At 38.3% G+C, this 23,863-nt stretch overlaps 2 protein-coding genes across 6 annotated transcripts; one reads left to right on the top strand and one right to left on the bottom strand.

Annotated features, from left to right (window-relative positions):
* Positions 1-676: 676 nt before the first annotated feature.
* On the bottom strand, positions 677-5,965 carry rps9.L (ribosomal protein S9 L homeolog). Of its 2 annotated transcripts, none has more exons than XM_018226424.2 (5): positions 5,935-5,965; positions 3,970-4,080; positions 3,762-3,884; positions 2,815-3,001; positions 677-929 (listed from the first exon to the last, which is right to left on the bottom strand). In XM_018226424.2, the coding sequence occupies exons 2-5, from the start codon at positions 4,064-4,066 to the stop codon at positions 752-754; spliced, it is 585 nt and encodes a 194-aa protein (XP_018081913.1). In that variant the 5' UTR covers positions 4,067-4,080; positions 5,935-5,965; the 3' UTR covers positions 677-751. The 2 variants fall into 2 exon arrangements, with proteins under 2 accessions (XP_018081913.1, XP_018081912.1); XM_018226423.2 differs by having other exon boundaries at positions 5,921-5,953.
* sult2a1.L (sulfotransferase family 2A member 1 L homeolog) lies at positions 5,752-21,401 on the top strand. 4 transcript variants are annotated; one of them, NM_001095430.1, is given in 8 exon segments: positions 6,050-6,190; positions 9,517-9,649; positions 11,048-11,190; positions 12,250-12,458; positions 14,457-14,583; positions 16,361-16,455; positions 19,717-19,897; positions 21,226-21,388. In NM_001095430.1, coding segments are annotated over 6 exon segments (864 nt in total). In that variant the 5' UTR covers positions 6,050-6,190; positions 9,517-9,649; positions 11,048-11,054; the 3' UTR covers positions 21,342-21,388.
* The last annotated feature ends 2,462 nt before the right edge of the window (positions 21,402-23,863 follow it).

The raw sequence follows: 23,863 nt of genomic DNA, 5'->3' as shown, positions 1-23,863 counted from the left end.
GTTGATTTTTCTTATTTATGTGAAAATCAAATATTTTAAATGAAAGTCTGCAGTTCAACTGCATCCGAGTTGTTTCATTTAAAATTCATTCTGGTAATGTACAGAACCAAAATTAGAAAAAAAAAGTTGTCTGTCCAAATAGTTATGGGCCTAACTGAACATATATTTTTTTCCTCTAATATTTCTTCACACCGAGTTAATTATCTACTTTGTTCCATTGAATGTCTGTTCGCTCATTTGCATATTGTTCTTAATTCCCTTCCATTTTTACTCTAATGATTCATGTACTTTGGTGATTGGTGGGTTTAGGGTACATATACCAGTATGTGTTCTTGTACAGCCTATGATTTAAGTGCCTGCTGGCACGAAACCCGTAAGGCTATGTATTTATCTACTTTTTTGCCCTAAAATAGTCAGTTTTTTACAAGCCTGTTGTTGGAGCTGCGAGTGCTTACCGTTTTCTCTTTTGGTTGGATACGTCCACCTCGAGCTGTAGGTCTGGGGCATGAGCAGCCAGACCCCACGTATTACTGGTGAGTTTATAAACTTTTTCAGTTGGGATTTTCTCCTCAAACAAATCAGATAAAACCCTCAGGGCTTTGTCACAGAGAAATATTGAGTGCCAGGCTACATGTTGGAAGAGTGAGCAGGGGTAGAAAGAAAAACAAGTCAAACATGTCTTCCCAAATAATTTATTTTTTAGAAATAATCTCTTCCATGATGGCAAAGGGAAGTTCCGTTTATTTAAGGCTTAATCTTCCTCCTCCTCATCTCCGCCTCCAGTACCGCCTTGTCCCTTCTTGGCGTTCTTTCTCTTCACTCGGCCGGGACGTCCCCCGCCATAAGGTGAGCGCAGGGAGAAATCAATGTGTTTCTGAGAATCCAGACGCACAATGAATGATGGGATGTTCACCACCTGCTTGCGGACACTAAGGGACAGCAAAGGTCAGAGGACAAATACCTTATAAAGTGGGGTAAGAGTTAATAGACGCTGGAAGATCATTTACTTGTTTATATAGTTCACTGGCTTCACATGCCAAATACATTGGGGCATATTTATCAAAGAGTGAAGTAAGAGATCACCACAGTCCACTAGAGTGAAATTCCGCCACTCTCCATTCATTTCTATGGGATTTTTAAAAGACTATTTATCAATGGATGAAAGTTCATCCTTTGATAAATATGTCTTTCAAAATCCCATAGAAATGAATGGAGAGTGGCGGAATTTCACTCTAGTGGACTGTGGTGATCTCTAATGATCTCTATGAATAGGTCTGAATAGAAAGATAAGGAATAAAAAACATTGTAGCCTTACAGAGCATTTGTTCATTTACATGGGGTCAGTGACATCCCATATAAAAGCTGGAGTCAGAAGGGAAATAATTTAAAAACTATAGAAAATAATTAAGACCAATTGAAAAGTTGCTTAGAATTGGCCATTCTAGAACATACTAAAAGTTAACTTAAAGGGCATGTAAAGGCAAAAAAATAAAACCCCATTTTTACTTTCTTTAATGAAAAAGAAACCTATCTCCAATATACTTTAATTAAAAAATGTGTACCGTTTTTATAAGAAACCTGACTGTATGCAGTGAAATTCTCCCTTCATTTACTGCTGTGGATAGGAATTGTCAGACGGTCCCTAACTGCTGAGCAGGGAAACAATCATACTTATGAACAGCAGGGGGAGCCCCCGCCTTACTTCCCAGCCATGCAGAACTCAAGCAGCTTTGTTTATGACGATCCCTAAGCAGCCCAGACCACACTGAGCATGTGCACAGTCTTAGTCTTGCAAAGATGTTTAACAAAGTTACAAGATGGTGACCCCCTGTAGCCAACTTTGAAAGCATAAATTATTTGTTTGATTAGGCTTGTGGTGCAGTAAGTTCATGTTTATATTTAGTATACAAAATACAGCATTTCTAGCCTTATTCTATTTTAGACTTTACATGCCCTTTAAAGGTGAACTGTCCTTTTACAGAGGAAAAACGGAAGGACTTGCTCCCCACAAGCAGAATGTACCAATTACCTGAGCTATCTGACTATTAACGTGGATATTCTTGACAGTGTACACTGTGCTCTGTAGAGAAACGCAGACCCTTCACAAGGTGTATGGGCAGAGCCAAAGTGACCTTGCTGAATTATAACTCCCATAACTGCACAGCAGACCCGAGGGAGCTGAGGATGGAGTCCCAAATGAGCATCAGGGGAATCAATTAGCACCTAGCAGTCACGTGTCCATGTGCAGAGCAGCACTTTCTGAATATATGTTCCATGTGCTAGGCAAGACACCAAAAGTACAGCTTTAATAGAGGAGCAACAGGGCTCACATTTATATCCAGGGTGAATGTCAGGTTCTACCACCATAAACTAACACTGTAGGTGAAGTCTTCTTTCCAGAAAGTATTGCAAATACTAACACTTATTAATGGTGTGAGGACGTAGTAGTGGCATGAATCATAATGTGTAATTAAAGGGATTGTTCACCTTCCAACACTTTTCAGTTCAGTTGGTTTCAGACAGTTCACCAGAAATAAAGACTTTTTCCCAATTACTTTCTATTTTCTATGTGTGACCGTTTTTCTAATATTGAAGTGAAAAAGTTACTTAGATTTTGGAAAAACTAAAAAAAAATAAAAATGGAAAGCAATTGAAAAACGTTTATTTCTGGAGAACAATAACAATTGAACTGAAAAAGTGTTTGGAACCCCTTTAAAGGCCATTGGAGTCAAAATGAAACATTTGAGCAGTAAAGCAGAAATAGCTTTTAACAGACCAATAGGAGCAACGTATATAAAGCAAGATGAGACTCACCGGATGTGCCGCTGTCTGATCAGCACACGGGCATGATGGATGGACTTGGCCAGGCCCAGTTTAAAGACCTGTGTTTGCAAACGACGTTCCAAGAAATCTTCAATTTTCAAGCCCAAGATGTAATCGAGCTTCATCTTCCCCTCATCCAGCACTCCAATACGCACCAGTCTCCTGAGCAGGGCATTACCTTTATAGACACACAAACAAGTCATTGTTATTCATCACAAATCTCATTGCACTACCACTAATATGGCAACTTACACTGGAGACAGGCCACAAGTGCAATAACTCATCCAACTATAAGTGTGCCCTTAAAGGAAATCATGTTCAGACAGAGATTTGTCTCTTACTTGCCTACAGCGCTTTAAATATGCAGTTTGACCACTCTTCTTTTCTGCTGATTCACTGCACATGCTCTGTGCTGCTGTCACTTACTGAGCTTAGGGACACACTCACAATATACAGTACACATAGAATAGAAATGTCACAATATAAGGCTGATTAGTAATTAATACAGATAATTACTACATGGCAGCACAGAAACCAGTGCAATTAGCATCAGAATTTAATAATCAGCAAACCTGTAGCATCAGCTTATATTACAGGGGAAGCTCATTTTCTGCTGGATAATTAGTGACGAGCCCTAAGCTTAGCTTCTCAACAGCCAATCAGAGCCCACTGAGCATGTGAGTGTCACAGACACTTTCCAAGATGGTGACCCCCTGTGACAAGTTTGAAGTCCTGGATCATTGCTGCTATTGACAAGCTGGAACTTTAGCCTCGTGCAATAAGTTCAATATATAAAAGATGGCATTTTTAGCCATATTCATGTTTAGGGTTTAGTTCTCCTTTAAGTGTGACAATCTATGAAGCTAGAAAGCAGTGTCCTCAGACATTGCACTACACAATTCCTTCACTGGGCATTTAAGAGTTAATATCCGGCATACCCTCAAACAGACGCTTGGGGTCCTTCTCATCCAAAGTTAGCAGCTCTCTGGCAGCCTTACGGATCTTGGCAAGAGTGAATTTCACCCTCCACACTTCGCGCTTGTTACGCAGACCATATTCACCTATCAGAGAAAGAAGTTTATAATGTCACAGGCTCACGCAGTGTATATAAAGTACAGGAGCTCAATATCTGACATGCCACCTCACCAATGAGCTTTAACTCTTGGTCCAACCGAGACTTCTCGAAGGGACGACGCGGAGTGACGTAGGTCTTTCGACAAACCCAAGTTCTGGCAACGGGCATCTTGGCCTATTCGCCTGTTTAGAGAATAAAATAAACACAGATAAAACACATGAGCTGCCATGGAACGGACAATGACATCAGAGAGAAGAAAGTCATCATAGAGCCATAGCTGTAATTTAAAGTTTGGCTTTGCTCCTTCCCAAGACCCTCTGCTCTGAGTTCTGAGGTTCACCTTTTTGTTACCTTTTAGTATGATGTAGAGAGTGATATTCTGAGACAAGTTGTATTTGTATTTCATTTGTGTTTTTAGCTTTTTATTCAGCCGCTCTCCAGCTTGTAATTTCAACAATCTAGTTTCTATGGTCCAAATCACCCTAGCAACCATGCATTGATTTAAATAGACTGGAATATGATTGGGAGAGCCCTAAACAGAAAGAGGAGGAATAAAAAGTATCTAACAAATCTGCAGCCTTACCGAGCATTTGTTTTCTAGATGGTTGGTGACGCCACCCCATTAGCGATGTGTGGATCAAGAATTTCTCGACCCTAACCCGCCCTCTTTTTTAGAACTGTGCCCACCCCTCCGTGATATCACAAAAGGGGCAGGCGGAAGTCTATAAATCCCGAGGCCAGAAGCCGGCAGTACTAGTTGGCGAGCGGGTAGAGCAGGAGAAGAGCTCCACCCGCACTGAAGATTTTGTGCAGGAGTTGCCTGAATCCACCTGACCCACGGGTTTCGGCCTGGCCCGCACATCACTACACCCCATCGCTAAACAGTAAAGAATCAGAAAGCAAATAGTTCAAAAATTATAAAAAAAATAATGTAGACCAACTGAAAAGCTGCTCAGAATTGACCATGTTATAACATACTAACAGTTAACTCAAAAGAGAACTAATCCCTAAAAATGAATGTGGCTAAAAAGGTCATATTTTATATAGTGAACTTATTGCAAGAGGCTAAAGTTTCAGCTTGTCAATAGCAGCAATGATCCAGGACTTCAAACTTGTCACAGGGGGTCACCATCTTGGAAAGTGTCTGTGACACTCACATGCTCAGTGGGCTCTGATTGGCTGTTGAGAAGCTAAGCTTAGGGCTCGTCACTAATTATCCAGCAGAAAATTAGCTTCCCCTGTAATATAAGCTGATGCTACAGGTTTGCTGATTATTAAATTCTGATGCTAATTGCACTGGTTTCTGTGCTGCCATGTAGTAATTATCTATACTAATTACTAATCAGTCTTATATTGTGACATTTCTATTCTATGTGTACTGTATATTGTGAGTGGGTCCCTAAGCTCAGTAAGTGACAGCAGCACAGAGCATGTGCAGTGAATCAGCAGAAAAGAAGATGGGGAGCTACTGGGGCATCTTTGGAGACACAGATCTTTACTGCTAAAGGGCTGTGGTTGCCTTGGGCTGGTACAGAAGCACAAAACATAATGTACAACATTTCTAGTTACTAGTTAAGTTTTAGTTCTCCTTTCAAGGTGACCCACCCTTGTAACCATGACATGTGACATCACGGTGGCGTCATAAAAACAACTGATCTGATGACCGAATTAGAAAATAAGAACTTGGTAATATTGACAATAGGAATAAACTAGTGACATTAAAGATAAAATATAAATCTTCGGCTGTAGTTGCCCCTTGCAAAGAATGTAAGAGCCTCGCGGACTATAAACGCGACAGGCGCCGGGACTATATTACTGACAAGAGCACAGGCCGCGCTTTTACACGAGATCACTCCGCGCCTTAGTGACCATGAGACTGAAGCTCAAGCCCAGAGCCCGCCAGCAGCGTTGCTGCGTAGAAATGGCAGAATCCAACACGAGCCGCCAGCCTTACAATAACTAGCGCTAGAAAAATCTCTACAAGATCATATACCCAGCAAACCACCCACTAGCTCACGTTACCTCGACTCACGTACCGTGCCGCTGCAAGAGTAAAAAGATCTGGGCATGCGCAGTCTCTGTTTATATAACTTCGCTGGACACGCCTATCCTCGCGTCATCACTATGCGCCGCTTCCATTGAAAACGGTGAGAAAGTTCGGGCTGAGAAGTGTCGGCGCACTGAGTTACAGTGTTTATTAGAAGACGCCTCACCGCAGTTAAACAGTGTATTGTCCTTGTTACGCACGGTATATCTGTTCGTCTAACAGCCGGGCACCCCCAATGCTTTCTCGTAAGATATATTCATGGGGGATCCTGGGAGTTGTAGTCCACCAACAGCTGCCTATAGAAAGTTTAGGAATGTTCAGCTACACTTTTTGAATAATTTCTTGCGCTTATGTTCTAGAAACAAATGTTGAAGGTTTTTTCTTAAAGGGATACTGTCATGGGAAAAAATGCTTTTTTTTTTCAAAACACATCAGTTAATTCTGCACTGAAATCCATTTCTCAAAAGAGCAAACAGATTTTTTTATATTTAATTTTGAAATCTGACATGGGGCTAGACATATTGTCAATTTCCCAGCTGCCCCCAGTCATGTGACTTGTGCTCTGATAAACATCAGTCACTCTTTACTGCTGTACTGCAAGTTGGAGTGATATCACCTTCTCCCCCCCCCCCAGCAGCCTAACAACAGAACAATGGGAAGGTAACCAGATAGCATCTCCCTAACACAAGATAACAGCTGCCTGGTAAAGCTGGCCATTGACTCAAAGATCCGATCGTGATCAGACTTCCCCATCTCCCGACCTGCCACTAACCATTCTGATTAAATAAAGTAGTAAAAGAACAGAACAACCGATGTTCTGCCCCTGACAGCAATCGTACGAAAGTTATGTCTGGGCAACACATGCAGAGAGATTACCCGCAGCCGACAGAAATCTTTTAACCTGTCTGATCGACCAAAGGACCGATATCCGCCGGACGAAAAATTTCGGGATTCTCCACACACGGTCCAAAAATCGTACGAATCCTTGATTCGTACGATCAGATCTTTGCGTCTATGGCCAGCTTAGATCTAAGAACAGCACTCAATAGTAAAATCCAGGTCCCACTGAGACACATTCAGTTACATTGAGTAGGAGAAACAACAGCCTGCCAGAAAGCAGTTCCATCCTAAAGTGCTGGCTCTTTCAAAAAGCACATGACCAGGCAAAATGACCTGAGATGCACTTACACACCAATATTACAACTAAAAAATACACTTGCTGGTTCAGGAATGACATTTTATATTGTAGAGTGAATTATTTGCAGTGTAAACTGTAATTTAGAAATAAAAACGACATCATAAAAATCATGACAGAATCCCTTTAAACTCATCCGAACTAGTTTCAGTTTGTATTTAGATACGAGTTCAGTGAAACTCAGTGGTTTGTATAAGGTCAGAGAGATGTTATCTATCGCAACATGTGAAAAATAGAAAGAAAGACCAAAAGACGTATGAAATGCAAATGTTTTGACCACGTCCATTTTGTGGCCACACCCCTAAATATCATGTTCATTTTATAAAATTTGTCCGGTTATGGAAAGTTTAAGCACATTTCTGGGAGTTTTAGGGCTATATTTTTATGTGTTATTACAGTTTTGCTAATGAAGTCGAATTTGCAAAAAATTTAAATCACTGACAGTATGACAAACTGATCTCTAAATTGCCCAAAGTTTCCTCTATAGAGATTAAGGTGGCCATACACGTGCAGATAAAGCTGCTGATATCGGTCATTTGGACCAATTTGACATCTGATCTGCCCGTGTATGGAGGCTTCCGACGGGTCTTCCTGATCGATTCCCCTTGACGTATCGTAATTCGATTGTTCGGCCATACGGCCGTACGTTCAAATTACCCCCGATATAGCCATGCTTTTAGTGGCATATCGGGGAAAGATCCGCTCGTTTGGCGATGTCACCAAAACGAGTGGATCTTTGAGTCCATGGCCAGCTTTAGTGCAACCTGACACAAATAAAGGGAGTTGCAGTTTAACAGCACTGCTGCACCTGGTCCATTCTTCGGGTTCTTCATGTGAATGCACCCTTGTATGGAGGTGGTATAGACCTAGGGGTACATTTACTAAGCTCGAGTGAAGGATTCGAAGTAAAAAAAACTTAAAATTTCGAATATCTAGTATAACTTCATAGTCATATTCAAATTTCAAAGTTTTTTTGGTTACTTAGACCAATCGAATAGGCTACTACGACCTTCGACTACGACTTTGATTCGAAATAAAAATCGTTCGACTATTTGACCATTCGAAAGTTGAAGTACTGTCTTTTTAAAAGAAACTTCTACTACCTACTTCGCCACTTTAAACCTAGCGAGCTACAATGTTAGCCTATGGGGACCTTCCAGTTTTCTAAGGTTTTTTGATCGTAGGTTTATTAACCCTCGATATTCAACCCTTAATAAATGTGCCCCCTAATCTGACCTAAATATTATCAATTAAAGCTGGCCAGCTGTTTATAAATCTTATTCCATGTTGTATTATTATGTATCATTCCCATTAGTCCCTTCCCCAGTGGAGTTTACAGTCTTATCTCATCCACTCCATGGAAAGTTTTAGCATGAATAGGGTTTGCCCAGATTAAAATGAAGATTCTCTTTGATTGATATGGCAATCTGCCAATTGCCGATAGCCACTTCATAGTCTTACTTGTGATGTCATAACTTCACCTTGTGATGTCCCCCCCATCCCGTCAAGATTGGGGGATGGGGAAAGGTAGCAGCCGTAATCAGGATCCTGTTAACCTGCCTGTAAGTTAAAAGGGTGGTTCACCTTTAAGAAAACTTTTAGTATGTTATAGAATGGCTAATTCTAAGCATCTTTTCAACTGGCCTTCATTTTTGTTTTGTTTTTTATAGTTTTTTTTAATTATTTGCCTTTTTTCTGACTGTTTGCACCTTTCATACAGGGTTCACTGACCCCATCTTAAAAAAATAAATGCTCTGTGAGGCTACAAATTTATAGTAATTGCTACTTATTATTACTCATCTTTCTATTCAGGCCTCTCCTATTCACATTCCAGTCTCTTATTCGAATCAATGCATTGAGTTGCTTGGGTAATTTACACCCTAGCAACTAGATTGCTGAAATTGCAAACTGGAGAGCTGCTGAATAAAAAGCTCACAATAACTCAAAAACCACAAATAATAAAAAATGAAAACCAATTGCAAATGGTCTCAGAATATCACATCATACTAAGAGTTAATTTAAAGGTGAACAAACCCCCTTAATAGTAGGCTGGGATTCAGTTTACAGGGGTGCAATGGGGGGGGGAGTAAGTCAAGGACTCAACTGCTATTTGCTTGCACCTGAAGTGCCCATTGTTGCAAGAAGAAGGGCTTGGTGAGTAAAATGAGTAATCCCAATCCTGTTCCCGAACTATAATCCGGTACAAATTAACAGAAAGCGGAACAGCAAGATGAAAGAGCCCTGGGAGGGGTTAAATAAGAAGCTGTTATACAGTTGAGTCATATTCATTATCTCTATGATCTCACTATCAGAGCGATGTCCTTTACACCAGCAGCAATATAACCTTTAAGTGCCTTTCCATTTGCCCATTCATAGGCTGTAGGTGAACTTTGATACAATTCAGCAAGTCCAGCCCCCTGACTCAGCAATCTATAGAAAATCTTTCACTTGGATCTATGGATCCTTTTTCTGTTCTGCTTCATAAGGGGGATCGGACTCTTCAGTAAAGGTACATTTTTATTTTCCCAAAATGAATTCTGAAAAAAAATAAACCCTGTTGGATAAGCGTTCTTAAAAGGGTGGTTCCCCTTTAAAGGGGTTGTTCGCCTTTGAGATAACTTTTAGTATGATGTAGAGAGCGATATTCTGAGACAATTTGCAATTGGTTTTCATTTTTTATTATTTGTGGTTTTTGAGTTATTTAGCTTTTTATTCAGCAGCCCTTCAATTTGCATCTTTAAGCAATCTGGTAACTAGGATCCAAAGTCCCCTAGCAACCATGCATTGATTTGAATAAGAGACTGGAATATGAATAGGAGAGGCCTGAATAGAAGGATCAGTAATAAAAACTAACAATACATTTGTAGCCTTACAGAGCATTTGTTTTTTAGATGGGGGTCAGTGACCCCCATTTTAAAGCTGAAAAGAGTCAGAAGAAAAAATATAACACTATAAAAAAAAATAATGAAAACCAATTGAAAAGTTGCTTAGAATTGTCCGTTGTATAACATAATAAAAGTTACCTTAAAGGTGAACCACCCCTTAAAGTTAAATTTTAGTATGTTATAGAATTGACAATTCTAAGCAGCTTTTCAATTGGACTTCATTATTTATTTTTTATAGTTTTTTTTTAAATTATTTGCCTTTTTTTTCTGACTCTTTCCAGCTTTCAGATGGGGGTCACTGACCCCCCTCTAAAAATAAATGCTCTGTACGGCTTCAAATGTATTGTCATTGCTACTTTATATTAGTAATCTTTCTATTCAGGTCTCTCCTATTCATATTTGAGTACCTTATTCCAATCAGTGCATGGTTGCTAGGGTAATTTGGACCCTAGCAACCAGATTGCTGAAAATGCAAACGGCAGAGCTGCTGAATAAAAAGCTAAATAACTCAAAAACCACAAATAATGAAAAAATTAAAACCAATTGCAAGTTGTCTCAGAATATCACTCTCTACATCAGGGATCCCCAACCTTTTTCACCTGTGAGCCACATTCAAATGTAAGAAGAGTTGGGGAGCAACATAAGCATGAAAATAGTTCCTGAGGATGCCAATGAAGGGCTGTGATTGGCTATTTGGTAGACCCTATGTGGACTGGCAGCCTACAGAAAGCTTTGGCAATACAACTGTTTTTATGCAACTAAATGTTTCCTCCAAGCCTGGAATTCAAAAATAAGCTCCTGCTTTGAGACCACTGGGAGCAACATTTAAGGGGTTGGGGAGCAACATGTTACTCACAAGCTACTGGTTGAGGATCACTGATCTACATCATACTAAAAGTTTATCCCAGATACATAGGGGCTCTTATATTGCTACTCAAAACATCCTTTCCTCCATCTACAGGTGTATATTTGAGTAGAGAAAATCATTGCTTATATTGATGCCTTTCTTTCTCTCTTTGCAGATATAAAATGTCATTTGATTATTTCCTGTACAAAGGGGTCAAGTTTTCCCCAGGCTCATACTCACAAGAATTGCTTCAATACGTAGAGAATGAATTCCAAGTGCTGGATGATGATGTTTACATTGTGACCTATCCCAAATCTGGCAAGTCATCGACTTCATGTTCTTTATTTATTGTTATTATAAAGGTCCTTCCGTATCATGGTTGACAAAAAGCAGGAAAAAGTATTATTGGTACAGACACAGGTTACTCCACCCTGAATGATAAAGGGCTGAGGTAGAGCTACTCTTGGGAGAAGAATGGACTTGTCCAGAGTCTGAAATGAGAGATCTCAGGAGAGAGAGAGTCAGCCTTGAGTTAGTAAAGGCCCAGTGTAGAGTCCTGCAGCGGGTCGGGTACCCGTCGAATGAGGGTAGGATTTTCAGGTGTGGGTATAGCCGCGGGTCATTTAAATTTCTTATCTTATGTAATATTGTCTGTATTTTACTCCTTTTAAAGTTTTACAAAACGTGTTTCTGTCCCTGCCCACTTTTGATGATGTCACTTCCGGTTTGCAGCAACATCACTTCCTGTTTGATGGTGGTCGGCGGGTTGGATTGCAGATAAGGCAGTTGCGGGTCCGGGTCGGGTAGCGGATCAAAGTGGGTAAATATGCGGGTTGCGGTTCAGGTCGCGGGTTGCGGGTTTGGGTCAGGTCCGGGTCTTAGAAATTGATTCCGCACAGGACTCTAGCCCAAGTCACCCTATGAATAGTGTGTCCTGTCACAGTCTCTTTCATGTATTTATAGCTGATTTATGTTTGTGGAGGCTGGGATATAAACATAAATGTTACTTTGCGCATATATTTGGTCATCGCTCTGTACGTGAGTTATTTGCTTTCTCCATTCTCCGGAAACCCATTATACAGAAAGCTCAGAAGTAGTGTTCAGTAGTGTTCTGGCTATTATGTTATGCATCCAGTCACTCCAGCCTTTATACATTACATTTTTGCCTAACTAACTATATTAGAAGCTTTATTTATTTTGCACAGCCTATCTATTTACCCAGTTTTTATTTTTGCATTGAACTGTTCATTTAAAGTGAATCACGTGTTTACGTTGGAATTGTTATTCTGTGCACATGTCAAAGCGAGTCTCCTGTCTCTCCTTGGGGTTTTATATTTTAAAATATTTTTAAATATTTTCCTTTCTCATCTGTCACAGGAACACATTGGCTGATAGAGATTCTGAGTCTTATCAACCGAGATGCGGACCCGACCTGGTGCAACAGTGTGCTAATTTGGCTGAGATCTCCTTGGATTGAAACTAAAGAAGGCCAACTGCAATTAAAGGACCTTTCCAGCCCAAGGGTTCTTACGTCTCACCTACCATTCCATATTTTTCCAAAGGCATTCTTTACATCTAAAGCCAAGGTACTGCATTATTAATACTTGAAAAATTAATAAATCCTGGGTTTTCTGACAGGCTACTATTTAGTACTGGGGTTTGGTACAAACTATCCTGATTGTTGAATATATCATTATTTATAGACTGGTCTCAGGCTTAGTGTATAGGTAATTCATTCCCAAACCAGAGAATGGTGCAAGCATTTAAAGGGGTTGTTCACCTTACCAGGTTAACTTTTAGTATAGGTATGGGACCTGTTATCCAGAATGCTCTGGACCTTGGATTTTCTGGATAATGGATATTTCTGTAATTTGGATCTTCATACCTTAAGTCTACTAGAAAATCATGTAAACATTAAATAAACCCAATAGGCTGGTTTTGCTTCCAATAAGGATTAATTATATCTTTGTTGGGATCAAATATAAGGCACTGTTTTATTATGACAGAGAAAAAGGAAATCATTTTTAAAAATCTGGATTATTTGGATAAAATGGGATTCTATGGGAGACGGTCTTTCTGTTTTTGGATAACGGATTTCTAGCAACCTTGTGCTGATTTGTATAAGGGACTGGGATATGACTAGGAGAGGCCTGAATAGAAAGATTATAAAAAGTTATAAAAAGTAGCAATAACAATACATTTGTAGCGTTACAGAGCATTTGTTTTTAGATGGGGTCACTGACCCCCTTTTGAAAGATGGAAAGAGTCAGAAGAAAAAGACAAATAATTAAAAAACTGTAATAAATAACAATGAAGGCCAGTTGAAAAGTATCTTAGAATTGGCCATTCTATAAGATACTAAACGTTCGCTAAAAGGTGAACCTCCCCTTTAAATGATCTACCTGTGAAGTTCAGTGCAACCCTAACTGCAAACCCTAACTGCAAACCCAAAGCACCATTTTTTTAAATGAGATTGTGGCAAACATTTCAGGAGAAAACCCAAGTGCGTCTTTCACAACTTGGGGCTCCCCTTGAATCATAGCCGAGATCTTACAAAAGTAGTCTTGTGCCTTTCAGTTTGTCTGGACCTAGCCTCTGGAAATTAAAGGGGAACTATGGTGAAAATGAAAATGTAATATAAGCTTCATCACTCTGAAATAAGAAACTTTCTAAATACAATCAATTAAATATTCTGTACAGTTTATGAAATAATCACGTTTATGTTTACCCAATGACCTGAATATCCACACACAGGCCGTGGCATTTTAAAGAGGCCAGAGTTTCAAGATTGCCAATCCAGACCAGCCTTTGAGCACATTAGTTAACATCACACCTCCTACTAGGTTTATCTCCATGAAAGCAGTGAGGATTAAATATTGAACACGTCCTTGTGGTTCAGCCTGAATTTATTACTGGCTGTTGAAATTCATTGGTGTATAACACAAGCCACCAACTTGGCTACTAATTTGAAGGGGCTGTTCCGCTTTAAATTAACTTTTAGTATGATGTAGATTGTAGACATTTTACAATTGCTTTTCATTATTTGTGTTATTTGAGTTATTTAACATTTTACTCAGCAGCTCTACAGTTTGCAATCTTTGCAATCTGGTTGCTAGGGCTGGTTACCTTAGCATTGCTTTGAATAAGGAACTGGAATAAGGGGGTCTGAATAGTAATCCGAGTAACACAAAGTTGCAATAACAATGAATGAGTTGCCTTGCAGATCATTTGTTTTTTTAGATGGGGTCAGTGACCCCCCTATGAAAGATGGAAAGAGCCAGAAGAAGGCAAATATTTAAAAAACTATAAAAAAAATAAACAATGAAGACCAATTGAAAAGTTTTTTACAATTAGCCATTCTATAACAAACTAAAAGTTAACTTAAAGGTGAACCTCCTCTTTAAATCCTGCTGAGACTATTTGTCATTGTCCCAAAGAAGGCAAAAAAAGAAAGGGAAACAAGTCATAAGCCACAAATCAAATTCCGTCTTTGGATCAGCAATCAGGCCTGTCAACGGGTCACTCGACCTTTACATTTTTAGCAGCAAAAAAGTCAACTTCTTATTTTCTCTTCTCTATTTCAGATCATTTATGTAATGAGGAACCCCAAGGATATCTTCGTGTCACTTTTTTACTTTGCAAAGATAATCTGTCACTACAAAGACCCTGAAAGTTTTGAGCAATACTTAGAAGACTTTTTGCAAGGGAACAGTAAGTCCGTCACAAACACAGTTTATCAATTCCAGTGTTGCAGCTCCTTGACTAAAAAGCTGGAGCGCATGTAACTTTAAAGGGATACTGTCATGGGAAAACATGTTTTTTTCAAAATATATTAGTTAATAGTGCTGCTCCAGCAGAATTCTGAACTGAAATCCATTTTTCTAAAGAGCAAACAGATTTTTTTATATTCAATTTTGTAATCTGACATGGGGCTAGACATATTGTCAATTTCCCAGCTGCAGCCCAGTCATGTGACTTGTGCTCTGATAAACTTGAATCACTCTTTACTGCTGTATTGCAAGTTGGAGTGATATCATCCCCCTCCCTCCCCCCCCAGCAGCCTAACAACAGAACAATGGGAAGGTAACCAGATAGCAGCTCCCTAACACAAGATAACAGCTCCCTGGTAGATCTAAGAACAGCACTCAGTAGTAAAAGCGAAGCCCCACTGAGACTGATTCAGTTACATTAAGTAGGAGAAATAACAGCCTGCCAGAAAGTAGTTCCATCCTAAAGTTCAGGCACAAGTCACATGACTGGGGCAGCTGGGAAACTGACAAAATGTCTAGCCCCATGTCAGATTTCAAAATTGAATATAAAAAAATCTGTTTGCTCTTTTGAGAAATGGATTTCAGTGCAGAATTCTGCTGGAGCAGCACTATTAACTGATGTGTTTTGGAAAAAACATGTTTTCCCACGACAGTATCCCTTTAATAAACTTTCAGTTTAAATCGGAAATTTTTCTCCTCCACTGTAGGAGAGAGCTTTTCTTGAAGAGAGTGCTCTCTGAGTGATAAAGCTGCCCATACACACTCAGTTTTATATTATTTCATGTGTGTTTATGGTTGACTGCTGATCCCAACTAATATCTATGTACTAAAGGGGTTACTTATCAAAGGTTGAGTTGTATTTTACCCGAAAAATTTGACTTTTTGAGGGCATTCTTTTTTTTTCTGGTTAAAAAAAAAATAGAATTGTTCGAGATTTATTATATCCCGAACCTGGAAATAGCTTGAATCCAAAAATACAATCTAAAACCTGTCGAGGTTCTGTAGAAGTCAGTGGCAGAGGTTCCTTGAACCATTTGAAGAGGTTAATAGCCTTCAGGATGTTTTTTTTAGTGATGCACCAAATCCACTATTTTGGATTCTGCCGAACCCCCGAATCCTTTTCAAAAGATTTGGCCGAATACCGAACCAAATCCGAATCCTAATTTGCATATGTAAATTAGGGGTGGGAAGGGGAAAACATTTTTGACTTCCTTGTTTTGAGACAAAAAGTCACGCGATTTCCCTCCCCGCCACTAATTTGCATATGTAAATTAGGATTCGGATCTGGTTCGGCTGAGTAGAAGGATTTGGCCGAATCCCGAACCGGATCCTCGATTCGGTGCATCCCTAGTTTTTTTGGATTTCGCTCAAAAACTCGATTAGAGTGATTCAAGTTTTCTGGGTTCTCATCTCGAATTTACTGATTCTAATTTTTTACATTCAAGTTTTTTCTTAAATTAGAAACCGTTTGAGTTGTGAGTTCATTCGAAGTATAAAAAAAAACTGACAACGCTCTGAATCTCGAACTTTGAAAAATAACCCCCTAAATATTAGTGGTGGGATTAGCTGTGCCCAAATTCTAGGGAATGCCACAGGTTAGCCGAAATATTAATTTGTGTATACAAAATAGGATGCACCCATAGTTTTACTTCTGTTGCTTTTTGCTGCGATTTCCTTATTTTCTCAATCTCATTAACCACATTGTTCTCTATGACCAGTTCTTTATAACTCTTGGTTTGAGCACGTCAGAGGGTGGATGCAAATGAAAGACAACAGCAACTTCTTTATAATTACTTATGAGGAACTCCACCAGGTGAGAATAAAGGGAGTGATGTTTGTTATACTTAAAACCTTCAGATACACGCTTCATCCTAAATATGGAGAGATTTCATTGTTGCCTATCTGTTACTTTTCACACACATTCCTGCTGAAGACTTCTAAACTATCCATCAACTCATGGATGTAGTAAATTAAGTGAATAAAGATATTATAAGTCACTGAGGAGTTCCATGACCATTTTTATACAGGTCATGGAACTCCGAGGTGACTTCTAATATCCTCATATTTTCAAACAAGGGGTACTTATTATAATACACACGTTTTAGTGAGTCATATGACAAAAATGACATCACTACTCACCGTTTATAACTGATGACATCACTAGTCACCGTTTATAAGGATATCATTTACAGGATATTCATGGCTTTTGTGTATTATATAGTGAATAAAGTACCCCCTCTTGTAAAATATAAGGATATTATAAGTTACCGAGGAGTTTCATGACCATATAAAAACATCCTCATATTTTGCAACTGGGGCTACTTTATTTATTATAATACACACATTTTAGTTAGTCTTGTGACAGAAATGACATCAGAACTCACCGTTTATAACTGATGACATCAGAACTCACCGTTTATAAGGATATCATTTACAAGATATTCATGGCTTTTGTGTATTATATAGTGAATAAAGTACCCCCTCTTGTAAAATATAAGGATATTATAAGTTACCGAGGAGTTTCATGACCATATAAAAACACGAGGACGAAGGCCGAGTGTTTTTATACAGGTCATGGAACTCCGAGGTAACTTATAATATCCTCATATTGTACTACTGGGGGTACTTTATTTATTAAAATACACAAGTTTCAGTGAGTCATGTGACAGAAATGACATCAGAACTCACCGTTTATAACTGATGACATCAGAACTCACCTTTTATAAGGATATAATTTACAAGATATTCATGGCTTTTGTGTATTATAGAGCAATAACCTTCATGACCTGCAGTGATGTCACACATGCCCCTGTTTAACTAGCATGAATAAAATAGGGCAGGTGTTTCCAAACCATGGTTCTAGTCACCGTGGGTGGGACTGGAGCAGTTGTGGAGGGACTTAACCTGAAATCCATCTATGAGATTTTGGTAGAATGCATATTTTCATTTCTAAATACCTTTTTATATGCCAAGCTAGAAGGATGTTTATAATGAAATTTTAAGTTAAAGGAGAAGTAAACCCTAAAAATGAATATGGCTAAAAATACCATATTTTTATATACTGAACTTATTGCAAGAGGCTAAAGTTTGAGCTTGTCAATAGCAGCAATGATCCAGGAAATCAAACTTGTCATAGGGGGTCACCATCTTGGAAAGTGTCTGTGACACTCACATGCTCAGTGGGCTCTGATTGGCTGTTGAGAAGCTAAGCTTAGGGCTCGTCACTAATTATCCAGCAGAAAATGAGCTTCCCCTGTAATATAAGCTGATGCTACAGGGCTGATTATTAAATTCTGATGCTAATTGCACTGGTTTCTGTGCTGCCATGTAGTAATTATCTGTATTAATTACTAATCAGTCTTATATTGTGACACTTCTATTCTATGTGTACTGTATATTGTGAGTGGGTCCCTAAGCTCAGTAAGTGACAGCAGCACAGAGCATGTGCAGTGAATCAGCAGAAAAGAAGATGGGGAGCTACTGGGGCATCTTTGGAGACACAGATCTTTACTGCTAAAGGGCTGTGGTTGCCTTGGGCTGGTACAGAAGCCCGAAACATAATGTACAACATTTCTAGCTACTTCTTTAGTTAGGCTTTAGTTCTCCTTTAAACACTCAATTGCTTACCTAGATATGACTGGAATTGTGATGTGTGGGTCGGGATTTTCCCACGGGTCCTGCGGCTATCGGGCCGGCCTGCACATCACTAGCCTGGAACTAGTGATGAATGACTGATATGGCCATTTTTTCCCCTATATCACTATCATTGTATGAACCATGGGTTGGTTTAACAAACGTTGGTCTTCCAGGGAGAACTTGAAGCAAAAAAGTCTTGACAGCCACTGATATATGGGATGGATACAAACCACATCCTCACCACCGTCATATTAGTGCCCCTCTACACACACTAGAAGTCTTATATAATAAGGAGTAATGCACTCACTGCTCATAAAAAGGTTATTAGAAATCACTACTTGGCACTTGCACCCTTGTGGCTTTATATGGACACAGGCCTCCTCTATGATTATTTATGATGTGTCATTAATTGATCCAATTTACTCCACAGAGGATACTACTTGAGTAGACAGGGGCTTCAATATTAATATGCTTCAGTGTTTTCTCACAGGGTGTAGGTTTCTGGGTAAGCCCATTGAATTATGTATGTAAAAGTTGTATTCTCTTCCATTCACATCACAATGGCACAATAAGTAGACAAATAATATACATTTAGGGGCAGATTTATCAAAGGTCGAGGTGAATTTTCGAATGAAAAAAATTTGGATTTGAGCTATTTTTTGTGTACTTCGACTAGGGAATAGTCCAAATTCGATTCGAATTTGAAAACTGTCATGTACTGTCTCTTTAAAAATTCGACTTCGACCATTCGACATCTAAAACCTGCCGAATTGCTGTTTTAGCCTATGGGGGACCTCCTAGAACCCATTTGGAGTCAATTGGTGGACTTTAAAAAATCTTTTTTTTGAGGAAAAAATTTGAATCAAACTCGATCGAATGTGCTATTCCTTCAATTCATACGTTTCGAATTTGGCCGAATACGGACCTATTCAATCGGATACGGACCTATTCGACCAAAAAAAAAACCTTTGACTTAATTTCGGTTAGTCTTTTTGAATTCGAATTTCGAAGTTTTTTCAATTCGAAATTCGACCCTTGATAAATATGCAGTTTCAATTATGGATCCGCACACACCAATTTTCTGCAGTTTTTCCTTTTATTTATATTCACCACCAATATCAACGTTTCGGGGGGTACAACCTCCCTTCATCAGGATATATCCTGACGAAGGGAGGTTGTACCCCCGAAACGTTGATATTGGTGGTGAATATAAATAAAAGGAAAAACTGCAGAAAATTGGTGTGTGCGGATCCATAATTGAAACTGCTACCATTGGAAGGCTACGTCAAGCCGAAGGATAACCAGCACCACTAAAAGCAGACAAAGTGAGTAAAATTCCAGGTGTGCGGTGTAACCATTTCAATACCTTGATAAATATGCCCCTTAGATTTCAGGTGGGTACATATTATGCATTCACATTTTTTTGGATCTTCCACAGGATCTGCGAGGCTGCATCTTAAGAATCTGTAAATTCCTTGGGAAAGAACTAGGTGATAGCAAAATCGATACAATTGTAAAACACTCGTCTTTTGAAGCCATGAAAGAAAACAAGATGTCCAACTACAGTCTTGGCACAGAAGAATATATTGATCACACAAAAGGCACCTTTATGCGGAAAGGTAAGAGAGTATTTGAATAAATTAGTAGCATTTTATCAAATCAAACATGCCACATTAACAGTGTAGAAATGCTAATGCCTGGAGAGTTTTGCAGCAGGTTAGGGGTTTAAGGTGCATTTAATATTTGTAACATTAAGACGCCCATTTATCAAAGGTCGAATTTCGAATTCATGTGAATTTTTTGTAAATTCAAATATACTCACAACAGTTATTTAAGAAAAAAATTGAATGTCTAATATTAGATCGAATGGTTCCGACCTGAAAAGTCGAATCGTATTCGATTCGCACAAATTGAATTTTTCTCCCGAAAAAACCCCACGAATGTCAGAAAGGCTATTAACATCTCCAAACGGCTAAGTGGACCTCTGCCATTGGCTTCTACATGAACTCGGCAGATTTTAGGTGGCGAATATTCGAATTAGGACCGTTTCCATGGTTGAGGTGTGATAAATCTCACATTCTAATTTGTATGAATTTTGACACCCAAAAAAATTTGAAAATTCTAATGAAAAGCGAATTTTGAAACTCAAAAATTCAAATTTACTATTCAACCCTTGAGAAATCTGTCTTCAAGGATGTTATTTACTAAATCTCGAATTATCTCATATTTTTATTACACCAAGCTCGACCAAACTCCCATCCACATTTTAATCTAATTTATCAATAAAATAACTCGAAAAAGTCTGGTCGAGAAAGAACTTGTGTGAAAACCCGAGTCCTACAAATTTTTCGGATTGTCGGACGAAACCCAGAGCAGATCACAATATTTTCAAATTGTCAAGGGACATCTCCCGTTGACTTATACAGGACCTCAACAGGTTTGAGATGGCGGATTTTTGGATTCAGACTGTGCAGTATAATAAATCTTAAAAAATCTGAGTTTTTATTTCCTCTAAAAATTCGAGTTTTTGCCTAAAAAACCTTGAATAGAAAAAATTAAGGTTTAGTAAATAACCACCTTAAAATATTTTTTACTAGACTTAAAGTATTAGGATCCAATTTATAATAAAAACGTATAAAAAAAAAAAAAGAAATCGCTAAAAATTCGAAAAATCCCAACCAGAAAAAAAATCGAGTTTTCGTAATTAACCCTAAATTAGTTATTAGTGCATTTCAGAAACAATGCAGAATTGATTGTATTTAGAAAGTTTCTTATTTCAGTATGCTGAAGCTTATATTTAATTATAATTTTTGCATTAGTTCCCCTTTGAATTAACTGTTAGTATGATTCAGAAGGCAAGAGTAATAGAACCCTTGCACTGAACTGGTAAATACATGACTCAGCGAGATTGTGTTTTAGCACTGCAGCATCTTTGTGTGTATTACAGGGACCGCTGGGGACTGGAAGAATCATTTCACCGTGGCCCAAAGCGAACACTTCGATAGAGTTTATCAGGAGAAGATGAAGGATCTGAACATGAAATTCTTCTGGGAAGGAAAATAAGTGTTTCCTTTTTTTTTTTTTTAGATATTAAATAAAATCTATTTAAATTGGTGTGCCTTATTCAAATACCACGAGTTTATCACTGGCAATGTCAACAATACATAAAGCAGTGCTAGTGTCATGTAAAGTTTTTGTAACTTTCTAATACTCCAGAAAGCTTGATTGAATTAAAGGGATGATTGGCTTTTAATTTAACTCTTAGTATTTTATACACTGGCCAGTTCTAAGCAACTTCTCGATTGGTATTCCTTATTTGTTCTTTATAGTTTTTTTAATTATTTGCTTTTTTTTCTTCTGATTCTTTCCAGCTTTCAAACTGGGGGTTGCTGAACTCATCTAAAGAACAAAAGCTCTGTAAGGCTACACATTTATTGTCATTGCTACTTTTTATTACTCATCTTTCTACTAAGACCCTCTCCTATTCATATTCCAGTATCTTATTCAAATCAATGCATGGTTGCTAGGGGAATTTGGACCCTAGCTACCAGATTGCTGAAAATGCATTCTGGAGAGCTGCTGAATAACTCAAAAACCATAACTAATAAAAAATGAAAACCAATTATAAATTGTCTCAGAATATCACTCTCTACATCATAATGTAACTTTTTATTCAGCAGCTTTCCAGTTTGTAAACTGGAAACAGCAAACTGCAAACTGGTTGCTAGGGTCCAAATTCCCCTAGCAACCATGCACTAATGTGAATAAGAGACCGGAATATGAATAGGAGAGGCCTGAATAGAAAGATGAGTGATAAAAAGTAGCAATAACAATACGTTTGTAGCCTTACAGAGCATTTGTTCTTAGATGGGGTCAGTGACCCCCATTTGAAAGCTGGAAAGAGACAGAAGAAGGAAAATAATACAAAAACTATAAAAAAAAAAAAGGAATAATGAAGACCAATTGCTTAGAACTGGCCATTCTATAACATGCTAAAAGCTAACTTAAAGGTGAACCACCCCTTTAAGTAATAGACCAAAGTCCATCAAGTTCAACCCCTCCAAACCCCTTCATCCCATGTTATTTATTTGGTAGACTGAGTAATGAGTATCTAGATGATAGAGAACACTACATCCAGTCACTCCAGACTTTATACATTACATTTTTGGCTTAATAACTATATTAGAAACATTTTTTATTTTACACAGCCTATCTATTTACCCAGTTTTTTTTTTTACACTGACCTGTTCCTTTAAAGTTTCCCTGACCTTTTTAAGTTTAGTAAAGTTTTTTTCAAATAAGTACAGGTATGGGACCTGTTATCCAGAATGCTCGGGTCCTGGGGTTTTCTGGATAACAGATCTTTCCATAATTTGGATCTTTATACCTTAAGTCTACTAGAAAATCATTTAAACATTAAATAAACCCAATAGGCTGGTTTTGCTTCCAATAAGGATTAATTATATCTTAGTTGGGCTCAAGTACAAGGTACTGTTTTATTATTACAGAGAAAAAGGAAATCTTGTTTTAAAATTTGGATTATTTGGATAAATGGAGTCTGTGGGAGACGGTCTTTCTGTAATTCAGAGCTTTCTTGATAACAGGTTCCTGGATAACGGATCCCATATCTGTACTCACAAAGATGTGTAGCCTGTTATTGTAATAAACGCCCCTTATCTAGAATAACCCAGGTCCCAAGCATTGCAGATAATCGATCCCACGCCAGTAGAATAATTTGCTGCCTAAGATATTAAGGCACTTTTTGTGAAGGAACAAATTCTCCCATCAAAACATTAAGAAGAAAATTCCAAACCTTACTGCCTGTATGGTGAATTACATTTATTAAAAGGTTCCTTGCTCATTTTAATTTAAATCACAATCAGAGTGTAAATGTGCATATTTGTGCTCTCAATGTAAAATCATTCGCTGGTGAACATTGTTCATTATCGCTAAGTAAATGTCAGCGTTGAGTTTTGTTAAATAATTCGGTGCAAAAAACACTTTGCAATTGCAGAATATTATTGCACACACACTATGGGGCAGATTTATCAGGGGTCGAACTTAAAAATTTGAATAAAATGTTTTTTTAACTAAAAATCAAAGTTTTTTTTCGGGTGAATAGGTGAATTCGAATCATACAAACCGAAGTAACATGGTATTCAATCGAATTCGATTCAAAGTTTATTCTAAAAGAAACTCCGATTTTTCAAAGTCCACCAATTGACTCCAAATAGGTTCTAGGAGGTCCCCCATAGGCTAAAACAGCAATTCGGCAGGTTTTAAATGATGAATAGTCAAATATTTAAAGAGACAATACATGCTAAATTTAAAGTTTTTGCATTTTTTTCAAATTCAAATCGAATTTGGACTATTCCCTAGTTGAAGTACACAAAATTCGAATTCAAATTTTTTTAATTCAAATTTTCATTTTGACCTTTGATAAATCTGCCCCTATGCATATTTGCAAAAGCTGTTTGTCCTTAAACTTTGCGAGCGAGTTGTTGGGGTCTGTAATAAGTCGAAAAGAACGCAAACATCCATTTGAATTGGTTGGAAATGGTCGCAAGGGTAATTTGCGCTAACAA

Source organism: Xenopus laevis, chromosome 7L (assembly GCF_017654675.1).
Source record: "Xenopus laevis strain J_2021 chromosome 7L, Xenopus_laevis_v10.1, whole genome shotgun sequence".
NCBI lineage: Eukaryota > Metazoa > Chordata > Amphibia > Anura > Pipidae > Xenopus > Xenopus laevis.
Note: the sequence above shows the minus strand (reverse complement) of the source record. Positions and strands in the feature narration are given on the sequence as shown.